Source organism: Pelodiscus sinensis, chromosome 22, assembly GCF_052426305.1.
Source record: "Pelodiscus sinensis isolate ZL-2025 chromosome 22, ASM5242630v1, whole genome shotgun sequence".
Lineage (NCBI taxonomy): Eukaryota > Metazoa > Chordata > Testudines > Trionychidae > Pelodiscus > Pelodiscus sinensis.
In genome coordinates, this window is record NC_143073.1 from 18,179,215 (window position 1) to 18,191,791 (window position 12,577).

At 54.3% G+C, this 12,577-nt stretch overlaps 1 protein-coding gene across 2 annotated transcripts; it reads left to right on the forward strand.

The window, feature by feature from the left end:
* Nucleotides 1–905: 905 nt before the first annotated feature.
* On the forward strand, nt 906–12,069 carry PSMC4 (proteasome 26S subunit, ATPase 4). Of its 2 annotated transcripts, none has more exons than XM_075908453.2 (11): nt 906–1,063; nt 7,388–7,486; nt 7,809–7,995; nt 8,103–8,249; nt 8,425–8,534; nt 8,816–8,909; nt 9,206–9,373; nt 9,858–9,934; nt 10,357–10,525; nt 11,169–11,224; nt 11,890–12,069. In XM_075908453.2, exons 1-11 carry the CDS (start codon nt 1,028–1,030, stop codon nt 12,001–12,003), a joined length of 1,257 nt encoding a protein of 418 aa, XP_075764568.1. In that variant the 5' UTR covers nt 906–1,027; the 3' UTR covers nt 12,004–12,069. The 2 variants fall into 2 exon arrangements, with proteins under 2 accessions (XP_075764568.1, XP_075764569.1); XM_075908454.2 differs by lacking the exon at nt 906–1,063 and adding an exon at nt 3,294–3,867.
* Nucleotides 12,070–12,577: the final 508 nt, after the last annotated feature.

Sequence of the window (12,577 nt, forward strand, 5' to 3'; positions counted from 1 at the left end):
TCGGCACAGATTTGCAGTGTGTGAATGGTGCAGGAGTGTTGTGGCAGAAGACTGGGGATGTGGGGGTGCAGGTGTTTGGAAAGTGAGAGGCTCAGGATGGGGTTCAAGTGTATGATAGGTTTGGGGTCTGGGGTGGATGGGGTGCCAGAATGTTATGATGCTGCAGCCAGATGGGGGCTTGACCCAATTGGGGGCTTGTTGGCCATGCTTCATTTTTAATAAAATATTATGTCAAACACAACATGTTTCAGCGTTGTCTTTATTTATGAGAGGGGCGGGGAACCTGTTTTGAGTCAGGGGGTAAATGACCCACAGAAAAGTCAGCCGGAGGGGGACCACACCACTGAGATACAAAAAACAACCCCTCCAAAAAACCCCAAGCCTCACTAATATGGCCCCAACTCTGCTGGTGGGGGCAAGGGACAGAGTGCTGGGGCAAGGTGCTGAGGCAGGTGGCAGGGTGCTGGGGGGGGGCGGGTGTCTGACCAGGGGGAGGGTACAGGGACAACTCGGCCAGTACCTGGGGAGCTCAGGAACCGTGTGGGCTGCTCTTCCCCACCCCTCCTCTAAACAGCTGGGCGTCCTGCAACACGGGGTCTGTGGCTTGGCGGGGGACTTCCCTTCCTCTGCTGCCCCCCCCCCCCGGGACTGCGGGCCAGCTGTGCTTCCTCTGCCCCCACGACAGCTGCCTGCTTCCAGAGAAGTTGGAGCTCGCACGCAGTACCGGGATACCTACTCCCCCCCCCCCGCCTCCGAGCCAACCCCCCCGGACGGCGCTGAGTCCAGGACTGTTACAAGGCGCAAACCCCAAGGCGGCTACATTGTCTCCCACTACTGGGCGGGGCCCCGAGAGCGCCAGAGAAGCACGAGTGCGCTCCGCGCCTGCGCACAACCGTGGAGTGACGGACCAAAGGCACCAATCCCAGCGTCTCCGGGGTGAGGACTTTGGCTCCCAGCAACCTTTGCGCGCGGAGAGCGGTTCCGGCTCCCAACAGTTCCTGCGCAGCGCGAGGCATCTTTGGAAGCGATGGAGGAAATCGGGATTCTGGTGGAGAAAACGCAGGTGCCGGTAGCGCGCGGCCTGTGCAGAGACCTGGCCCCGGTTCCGCTTCCGCTTCCGCTTCGCCCCGCCGCGCGCACCTTTGCCCGCGGACCCCCGCTGAGGAGATGCCGAGTCACTCTCCCCGCAGCCGGGCGCGGAGCCCAGGAGTGCGGGCTCTGCTTCTCCCCCCCCCCCCCCCCCGCGCAGCCGGGCGCGGAGCCCAGGAGTGCGGGCTCTGCTCCTCTCCCCCCCCCCCCCCCCCGCAGCCGGGCGCGGAGCCCAGGAGTGCGGGCTCTGCTCCTCCCCCCCCCCCCCGCGCAGCCGGGCGCGGAGCCCAGGAGTGCGGGCTCTGCTCCTCCTCTCCCCCCCCCCCCCCCCGCGCAGCCGGGCGCGGAGCCCAGGAGTGCGGGCTCTGCTCCTCCCCCCCCCCCCCGCAGCCGGGCGCAGAGCCCAGGAGTGCGGGCTCTCCTCCTTCTCCCCCCCCCCCCCCCCCCGCAGCTGGGTGCGGAGCCCAGGAGTCACTAGGAAGCTTAATTTGCATTTATTCAGATTCTTACTGGGGGGGGGGGGTGAAAGGTTTGGGGCAGGAGGGCTATTTAACCTGCTTTGGTGGCAGGCAACATGGTGAGCCAACTACTCTCGAGGTAGTGCAGCTGCCCCCAATGGTCACCCTGCAGGATAACTCTCCTCTTCTCTTGCTGCCTGCAGTGGCCACTATATTTCATCCCTCCTTTCTGGGCACCCCTCCCCCTTTCCATATTATGGAAAACAGTCTCTTTACAGGGACTTCTGGTTTTCCTGGAACAACCAAACCCTGATCTTGCTTTAAGTTAAGATAACAGGAAGCCGCATACCATATTTCATGGCCCTAGCTCTTAACTGTTTAGGAGGCATTCTTAACCTTACTCAGACACTCACTCAGATATAGTAGCAAATTTACCTGATGCTGCTGAGGTCAATTCCCCTCCAGCACCGTCTTTATGGCGCGGGGGGGAGGGGAGGGAGAGAGGTGGGGGAAGCAGAGGCACAGCGATCCAGTACCTGGCATGAGCTGGTACTGCTCAGTCTTGGCTTGTGGCAGATCCCAGACCTAGCCCTGCTGCAGCTCTGCAATTTAAATGTAGCAGGAGCTGGGCTGACTGTACACCTGGCTCCTACTACACTTTAACTGCAGAGCTGCAGTGTGGCCCCTTAACAACTAATTATGTAGTTGATACTAATTGTATCGGCTAGACAATTAGTCAGTTACCCACTTAACATCCTTAGTCTATATTGGGGATTTAATCGGATAGTCATAAGCTTATTGGATAGCTGACTACTGATGCGCCTAGTCGCTTCCCTCTCCCCCACCCTGCTGCCTCCATCAGAGTTCCAAGGCAGAAGTGCCCTTATAGACTAATCCATGAAAATCCCATCGACTATTCAATTAATTACATCTAAATTTAACATCCCTAGTCTGTATAGCTACAGAAACTATTGTTTGCAGCTAGCAAATAGCACCAATTGTTGTCTCCTCACTATGTAAAGATAGAGCTTGTATAGGACTAGTACAGAGCCCTGCATGGGACTGAGATCCCATGAATCCCCAGTCCTGCTTCCATAATAGTGGGAACAGGATTAGAAAAAGACCTGCTTAGGGCACTATTGCAGCATGTTAGAGCTAGTCCTGATGTAGCTGGCTTATAGTCACAGACTGGAAGAGAAGCAAGCTTTCCTGCTTTTTCAACTCCCAGCTCATTTCTTATTGTGGAATAAAACTGCAACGATGGCAACGTCCTCTCTTTGCTGTGGGAGAGACTCCATCACAGGCAAAAGCTGGTTCAGCCCTCAAACTGTGGATCTAGCCACTGATTTACAGAATCAGGCCACCAATCCAGTGCATTAGGGATGTCAAAATGCAGTTAATTGACTACTTGATAGGCACTTCTGCATTCCTCCTTTGAAGTGTACAAGAGCCCCTGCTGGGGCTGTTGTACATTTCAAAGGAGGAATCCAGAACCCTGCATACAGCCTGGGGCCAGCGGGAAGTCTCTCTGACCGGTCTGCACGTGGATGCCTAATTTGAGGTATACAACAGTCCCCAGCGAGCCCTGGGCTGTGTGCAGTGTTTCAAAGCGGCAGCACTGTGTGGAGCCTGGGATAAGCTGGGGACTCCCCTGCTGATCAGGTTCCAAGTGGTGTTGCCGCTTTGAAGCACCTTCCTCCCCCCCCCCCCCCCATTGCTGTCTCTCAGAAAGAGGCAAAGTGCGGGGGAAGCGACTAGTGTTGACTGTCTGATAAGCATTTGCTTATTGGATGGCTGACTGGTCATTCACATCCCCAATCAGATATACTAAATATTTATATACCCCTTCATGCTTCTGCCTACAGACCAAAGGACATGCTTCCATGCTGCTGATGCTCATTTAAAAATATATTAGGTTTGTGGCTTAACTCCTTGAGGGAGAATTTTGTCCCCTATTCTGTATACCCCCATTCTGCCATGTATTTTATGTTAGGGTGGTCTAAAATGACTCAGCACATGTTCGTTTTCAAAACACTTTCACTACGGTTTTGACAAAACACACAAAAGGTATCAATATGAGGTTTCTAAAGCTAGCTTCAGCACTTAACTCAAGGTTTAAGATTTTGAAGCACCTTCCAAAATCTGAGGGGGAAGAAGAGTCTGCTTTCAAGTCTTAAAAAAGCAGTATGCCAATGTGAAAACTACAGAACATGAACCACCAAAAAGAAAACCATATGATGAAGAAAATGAACATGCTTTGGATCATTATCAAGCAGAACTCCTCATGAGCAGTGTTCCCTCTAACATTTTCTTTCCTTGGGTGAGTTGAGTTTTCTTTTGGGCAGGTTGAAATTTCTGGTGTGCAATACCAATATTGAGGTAGTGTGTGGATGTGCACCACTAGTACAAAAGCCCCATATCTTCTCCCATACCTGTGAACTATATTAAAACAAAGGGATAGTTAAGGAGCAATGCTTATGATATTCAATATGAAATAAAATTTAAAAAATTAACGCTACCCTTGGAGTACATGTATCACCCTCCTGTCTAATAACTCCAACTAGTAAACACACCAAAATGGATATTACCTACACATAGCTCATCTTTAAGATGCAAAATGAATCAACTAGAAATAGTCATGCTCTTTTTGCAAATGCTAATACAATAGTTACTGACAAAGGAAAGGAGAGTAAAAGGCATTTGCTCAGGCTTATATAGTTTCTCAGGGAAATGTTTAGGATCCATGCTATACAAGAATAAGGAAAACCAATAAAAACTGATAAAACGTCTCCTGATTTGAAACTTTCACCTTGTGTATGTCACCATCTCAATGAGTAATGGCCAAAGAACAGCTTGCAAACCCTGAAGCCAGGTGTTAGATGCATGTTTTAAAGAGCTTGCAAATAAGGTTTCATCCTATTAAATAACTAGCATCACATGTAGTAATTGCTGCTACTTACTCATAAGAGCAGAACTCTGCCACATAGCTAAGATCTGGCCTTAATGCAATACGATACCAATTAATTCATGGTACAATTAGCCTTGCCCATAGAATGAAAGAAGCTATTTGCATATATATTTGCATGTATATGCAACCACACTTAAGTTGCAGCCCTTGGCATGTGCTGTTACTCTCATTGTGGCCCACATGGCTTCCAAAGTTGAGTAGCCCTGGCTTAAGGAAAGAGTGTCTTTTAACAGAATTTTTCGGTGTTGCAGATATACATGCAAATATAGATACACAAATAGCTTCTTTCACACTAACAAATCAAACTGCTTATTAAAAAGAAAACTGAATACCAGTGCTTTGGGTGTTTAGCTTCAGGTTGTGTGTTTCTTGGAGTGATTTTACTGTAAAAAGAAAAGTTTCCGAGCCAGAGCACTCCAACGTGCAGGGATTTTGGTGAGTCAGACTGGACACAAGGCTGAAAAGAACAGGTGCCTGGGAGCCCTGTCCTGATGACAACCCCATGCAGGAGTCTGTTGCTCTGTGCGGGACTGAGGCAGAGCTGCCTGGCCACGGTGCTGGCTCAGATGTGGCCAGTGTGAACCAGTCATCACTTCTCAGGCTCTGCCTACAAGGCTAAGCAGCCACCACGTCCCCCAGTGCCCTGGCATTCCTGGCACCTCCTCTCTGGAGGCTAGAAACGTTGACACCCTGTATCTGTCTGTTCCAGCCAGCCTGTCCGCTCGCGTCTTTCAGTGCTCACCCCACCCGGGAGATGCCTCATTGTTGTGGATCATGTTCCCAGTGGAGGCCATGTTCAAAGGAGCCCACCCGTGGCCCTGTGTAAACCCAAACTGCGGGCCACAAAGGAATGGGCCTGCGGGTCTCTGAGTAGCCCTGCCTTAAGCCATTAACACCTGTGAGAACTTTGTGTGAAATGTAATCATGCAAATATCCTGGCACACCCCGCCAGACAGGACTGCAGCAAGTAAGTCGGGACACCCCAAACAAACTCTCCTGTCCCCCCTGCCTCCACTTTACTGCACTGATGCCATCAACCACTCATCCTGTTTCCCATACCCTACCCCTGTTCAGTCTGCTCCCTCCAGCCTGGCTGGGAATCAGGATATAGCACAAACTTCCCTCACAACAAACAAACTCTCCACTTGCACCGAAGGCCAGGTCCCATCTACTTGCTATATCTCCCACTTACCACATACAGTCAGCCCCTCACCTTCCTTTCCCAGCCCAGGAGGCTTGATGAGTGTGCTGGGTTTCTACCACTGCCTCTCTGCTCACTCAGATGGAACACCCCAAATTCCCCTCCTGTTCAGCTCCCTGCCAGTTAATTACTTCCTCCCCCTTTCCCCAAACTTCCCTACCTTACAACTCTCCTCTCCAGCCAGTTATTTCCTCCTTATCTCCTCTCCTTGCCCGCTCTCTGAGTTCCTCCATGGAAACAGACAGCTTTGGAAGCTGCTCAGACAACCCTCCCACTGCAGGTCAACTGAGCTGTGACTGTGCGGGAGCTCTGAGCAGGGCTCGTTAAAGGTCTGCACAGTCATGCAGCCATACAGCTTACAAGAAATTAGGTCATGAGCATGGATGCGTGTCCTCTGGAATGGTGGTGAAAGCATGAAGGGAAGTGAATTTTTAGCCTATCGGCACACAAATATCTTCAATAATGGCAACAACAGTGATAAGTGAATGCCAGTTCTCACTTTCAGGTGAGAAGCAAGTGTCATCTCCTGCTAGGGATGTGAATGGTTAACCAGAAAGTGTCACCCTTAACAGATAATGCTTACTGATTACAGTTAACTAGTGGGGGCTGGAGTAGCTTCCCACCTGCTGTGGGAAGGGGGCTGCTCCAGCCCTTCAGGGCCAGCTGCAAGCACTCCAGTCTGCCCCCATTTAATCAGTTAACTGGTTAAATATTATGTAACTAAATGGGATTTTACATCCCCATCTCCTGAAAATGTGAACAAATCTGACTGAGTAGTTGGCTGAACAAGAAGTAGGACTGAGTGGAGTTGTAGGCTCTAAAGTTTTATGTTTTATTTTTAAATGCAGGGTCTTTTACATAATTCTGTATTTATAAGTTCAACTTTCATGATCAAAAGATTGAACTACAGTATTAGGCGATTTGAAAAATATTTTTGTTTATAGTGCAAACATTTGTAATAAAATATAAAGTGAGCACTGTGCACTTTGTATTTTGAGTTGTAATTGAAAATGTAGAATATAGTCATAGAGACAGTACTCTATATTTGTTTAAGAGTGCATTTAATCACAATTTTTTTAAATTGCTTGACAGGCCTTGTCAAAAGCCTTACTAAAGTCCAGGTATATTATGTCAGTTGTATACCCCTGCCAAAGAAGGCAATCCAGCTGCTTTGGCAGGATTTGTACTTGGTGATTCCCTGCTGGTGATCACCCTCCAAATGGAATGTTGTAAAGGTTGCTCCAGTGGCTTCCCAGGTATTGAAGTCAGGCCAACTGGTCTGTAGTTCGCTGGTTCCTTCTCTTCCCCTTTGTAAGCTAGGCACCACGTTAAGAGAGGTCCCAGAGATTGGAGAGAGGCTGTCACCTGTGAATTAGAAAATATTTTCACTAGTGGCTCTGAGATTTCTTCAGTACCCTTAGGTGCCTAGTGCCCAGTCCCACTGCTTTGAAATAATTTATTGGTCAGAAGATCTCTGATGAGCTTCTAGTCCTTTTGTCCCCCGACTCCTATCTGATGGTAGATTGGGGATGTCTGTCTCTTGGGCTTCGGTGGCTGGGTGGGGTCAGATTGAGTGTGAGACGTTTTTGCTCAGATGATTGCCCCCCCTTGACCAGCAGTCACAATGTTCTGGGGTGTCCATCTCTCACCCTTCCTATCTGGCTGTCCTAGGATGAGCTGCCCGCGTTAGCCATTTCCAGGCCCCAGACCAGCCTGTCCTTCCTGGCCCCGGAGCCTGAGGATCTAGAGGATCTTTACAGCCGCTACAAGGTGAGTAGGGGGCAGAGGTGGCAGGAGGGATGCCCTCGGATGGGAGGTGTGCGGGGGTAGCTCTCAGACCAGATAGTGAGGAGATAGGGTGCTGGGCTGGCAGGTTCCCTCACAGGAATTGTGGGTGAGGGCTGGACTGCCAGGCCCTGAGGAAGATGCCCTCGCATGGGAGATTTAGGTGGAGGTGTAGACTCCACCTCCTGTAACAGCATTCCTGGAGGGGCAGGAGAAGGAGCTATGTCTATCTACAGAATCTACAGCAGGAGCTGGAGTAGCTGGAAGTGCAGGCGAAGGGGCTGTCTGTATCTGTCTCTGTGTTTAGAAGCTGCAGCAGGAGCTGGAGTTCCTGGAGGTGCAGGAGGAGTATATCAAGGATGAACAGAAGAACCTGAAGAAGGAGTTCCTGCACGCGCAGGAGGAGGTGAAGCGCATCCAGAGCATCCCGCTGGTCATTGGCCAGTTCCTGGAGGCCGTGGATCAGAACACAGCCATTGTGGGCTCTACCACAGGTGCTGCTGTGGGGCTGGAGGAGGGGGATCCTGGTGGAAAGGGGTTGGACCCAGGGGGCTGGGCCCTGGCTTTCCCTAGCTCATCCCCATCTGCCTCTCACCTGCAGGCTCCAATTATTATGTGCGAATCCTGAGCACTATCGACCGGGAGCTGCTGAAGCCCAATGCATCAGTGGCCCTCCATAAGCACAGCAATGCACTGGTGGATGTCCTGCCACCTGAGGCTGACAGCAGCATCATGATGCTGACGTCAGGTGAGTGTTACTGGGAAGCCAGTGCTGCGAGGAGCAGTGTGCCTAGGGGTGGGGGGTGCCCTGGCTATGCAGGGGATGAGGGACTCTAGCTGTACTGGGCATTGAGGAAATAGAGGTCTTGTGGAGCATAGGGGTTCCCTAGCCACGCTGGGCTCAGCGTGGTTTGTGCCCACAGATCAGAAGCCAGATGTGATGTACGCCGACATTGGGGGCATGGACATCCAGAAGCAGGAGGTGAGGGAGGCCGTGGAGCTGCCCCTCACCCACTTTGAGCTCTATAAACAGGTGAGGAGGTGAGACCAGTTTGGGTGGGACTTCTACCTGGGAGGTTGCTCTCTGCACTGGGCCCAAATTGCAGACCTCGTGTGGGCTTGGGGGCAGAGTTGCTCCTCTTGCTGTGCCTTGGAATGAGGAATTGTGGGGCTGGGGTTGCCAGGTCACTGTCAGAGCAGGATGCACAGACCTCTTGGCTCTGGATAGCACTGGGTCTGCCCCCCTCTCTCCCCGCTTCCTGAACCCCCAGGAGGGATGTAGGGGGTCCCCAGTAACCTGCTTTCCCCCCTCAGATTGGCATTGACCCCCCGCGCGGTGTCCTGATGTACGGGCCCCCTGGCTGTGGGAAGACCATGCTGGCCAAAGCCGTGGCCCATCATACCACAGGTGAGCAGAGTGCTGGGCTGCAGGGGGGACGGGGGGACGGGGATGCTGTTTAGATGGTACACCCTGGCCTGGCTCAGGGCTGGCAGAGTTCTCGGGCACAAAGGTGCCAGGCAACCTGTAGTCCCAACTCCTGGTCTGGAAGGGCCCCAGGCTTGTGCTGCAGGTTCCAGGGCCTGGGCCTGGCTGGCACAGGGAGCACCTGTCCGGAAGGTGTGGGGAGTCAAAGCTCAGGCTGGAGGGGAGGCTGCTGGGCTGCCGCACAGCTGGTTGCTAATGCTGGCCACCCGTCTTTCCAGCTGCCTTCATCCGTGTGGTGGGCTCTGAGTTTGTGCAGAAGTACCTGGGCGAAGGGCCGCGCATGGTGCGAGATGTCTTCCGGCTGGCCAAGGAGAATGCACCCGCCATCATCTTCATCGACGAGATCGACGCCATTGCCACCAAGCGCTTCGATGCCCAGACGGGGGGTGAGCAGGACTGAGGCCTGGCTGGAGCAGGAACAGGCCCAGCATGCAGGGGGAGCAGAGCTGCAACCCTAGCCCCCCTCTCTGCAGGCATCAGTTGCATGCTGGCGTGAACCCCCAACCCCATTCCCAAGGCTCTGGCTGACCTTGGGCAGAGGATGGGCAGGTCTGTGGGGTGCTGTAAGGGAGGCTGGGGCAAGCCCTGTGCTCCCCCCACTCTAGCCAGCTTGGGGCAGCGGGGCGGGTCTGTGGGGCGCTGTAAGGGAGGCTGGGGCAAGCCCTGTGCTCCCCTCTACCCCCCACTTTGGCTGGCTCAGGGTGGGGAATGGCTGGATGGCAGGGGTCAGGGTGGTGGCTGCGCTCTGGGGCAGCATCAGCTGCAGAAGATTGAGGTGAGGGAAGGCGTGGGCCAAACAGGATGGGGTAGGGGTAGTGCCCAGGCCGGCTCTCTGGGCACCCTTCTTACCAGGCTGTGCCCCCTCTTCAGCTGACAGGGAGGTTCAGCGCATCCTGCTGGAGCTGCTCAACCAGATGGATGGTTTTGACCAGAACGTCAACGTCAAGGTGCCAGGAATGTGGGAGAAACAAGGGCACTGCCAGCCCCAAGTCTTCTGAGGCTGGGGGGGGGGTCTGAATGGGAGCAAGGTCCCAGGAAGGCCTGATGGGCTTGGGGGGGAGCAGGAGACATTGGCAGGAGGGCAGCAGGGGTGGCCAGGTCGAGGGGCATGGGAGGGGGTGGCATGGGCCCTGCTATCCTAGCCAGGCCGGGGTGTGGGGGGGAGCAGCAGGGGTCCCGTTGCCATAGCCAGGCTGAGGGACATGGGAGGGAGTGGAAGGGGCCCTGCTGTTCTAGCCAGGCTGCAAGATGAGGGGCGGGGGTGAGGTTCAGGAGCACTGCTGTCCCGGTAAGGCTGGAGGGGCACATCCTAGGAACAGGGAGAGGCCATGGGCTTCCCAGAGGGCTGACTGTCAGCCCTCACCCCTAGGTGATCATGGCCACTAACCGGGCAGACACGCTGGATCCTGCCCTACTGCGGCCCGGCCGTCTTGACCGCAAGATCGAGTTCCCCTTGCCTGACCGGCGCCAGAAACGCCTCATCTTCTCCACCATCACCAGCAAGATGAACCTGTCCGAGGAGGTGGACCTGGAGGACTGTATCCTGCTCAGAACCTGGCATGGGGGTCATGGGGAGGCTGTGTCCCACTGACTGCCTGGTGGGCTGGGGGCCATGGTGGGAGGAGGGTTGTCCCACTAATGCCTGGCACTGATTGGGATGGGGGTGTACTGACTCAAGAACCCCTCCCTTTGGACAGAGCTGTCCCTGGGAAACCCCTGTTGGAGGAGGGTCTTCTGGCTACCTCCAGTGGTAGGACCAGGGCAAGGTTGGGAGCCAACCTGCCCTCCCTCAATGCGTGGCTGGAGGGGGGGCACTAGGGGTGGTCTGGTCTGATCAGCGGCACTCAGAGCAGGGCTGGGCATGGCTTGGGCCACAGGGCTCCAGACCCCGCTGGGTAGGGGTTGGAACTGGCTCCTTGGCTGTGACTTGGCACAGACCGTGATGGGGGGGTTACTCACCAGACCAGTCCCTCCTCCAACTCTGGCCCCTAACATGTCCTGTTGCCATGCCGACCTGCCCCCCAGCCATGCTCAGGTCCCTGGGCTTCAGCCCACCTGATGGGAAGTGGGGAGAGCCGGGAGGCCAGCTAGCTGGCTCCCTGGCCTGGGGGGTGGTTCCCAAGGGCCCTTTCCATGGCCATGCCTACCTGCTCTGCAAAGCTTTCCCTCACTGCCTTCCAGATGTGGCCCGGCCAGATAAGATCTCAGGTGCTGATATCAACTCCATCTGCCAGGAGGTGAGTGCAGGGGCTGGGGGCTGTGGGGGAGTGGCTAGTGTCCAGTGGCTCCATGTGCTGTGACTTGCCCTCACTGCTCCTCCAGCCAGCAGGCCCCTCCCCTGCCAGCAAGGAGCCGGCTCTCAGAGCCACGGCTCCCTCTTTTGCATGGTGCATATGCTGGGGCCCGCTGCACATGGCAGCTCCTGCCCCCATGTGTGTGCAGCAGGGTCACAATGCACTGTGCCCCCATGCACATGCCCATTGTGCACCAGGCAAAATGGCGGGGAGGCCACTGTGTCCCACATCCCCTCCCCTCTGAATTATGTGCGCATTGTGTGCAGGGTGGTCTCGCCCTGTCCTTGTTAGGGATGTGAACGTGTGCACAGCTGAGCAACAGGCCTGGATTCATCAGTTAATATACCTGGTTACACACGGCTCCTTCCCCTCCTCTTTTAAGCCAGTTCCCTCTTAGCCTCCTCCACCGCTTTCTTCCCATCTCACTGCTGCCTGATACAAAGGAGGGGGAGGGCAGTGAAATGTTCAGTGGTTACATGTAACTCGTTACATGTTTACAGAAACAGATTTTCACATCCCATGTCCCTGTGTGCACAGGGCAGGATGTGTGTGGGGTGGGGGTCACTGTGCCCGGTGTCACTCCCTCTCACGTGTCCCTGTGTGCACAGGGCGGGATGCTGGCCGTGAGGGAGAACCGCTACATTGTCCTGGCCAAGGACTTTGAGAAGGCATACAAGACGGTCATCAAGAAGGATGAGCAGGAGCACGAGTTCTACAAATGAAGAGCTTGGAGCGATTGTCTGGGAGGCTCAAAATCCATCCCTAATAAACCAGCGCTGGCTCCCTAACTTGAGTGCTGCTTTCCATCCTTGGGGCCCTGGGCGGGAGAACGGAGCCAGGTAGGTAAAGTCCTTGCAATAAACCCAGCCCCATGCTTCTGTGGTGAGGGCTGCTGTCTGGCCCTGCTGCCCAGCCCAAGGACAGCCCCTTTCCCACCCCCAGCCTCATGAAGGAGGGGTGGAGTGAAGGGGTTGGCCTCTCATTTTGTGCAGCCGGGTTGGTGGAGTGGTTGGTTTACACTGTGAAATGTTACCCACATAAATATGGCTGCAGCTTGCTAAGGGCCACATGTTTGCCAGGTGTTCTTTCTCTATGGCCATATAGCACTGCTCCTGGAGCAGCAGCTTCTTGCTCAAGTGCACAGAGGAGTCTCTTCCCCTTTTTTCATCCACCAGCATCAGCGCCACCCCTAGCCCTGCATCGGTGGCATGTGGCAAACACCATGAAAGACTTGTCTGGGTTTACCAGCACTGGGGCCCTGACCAAGGCATCCAATGCCCAGAAAGCCCTCTGGCC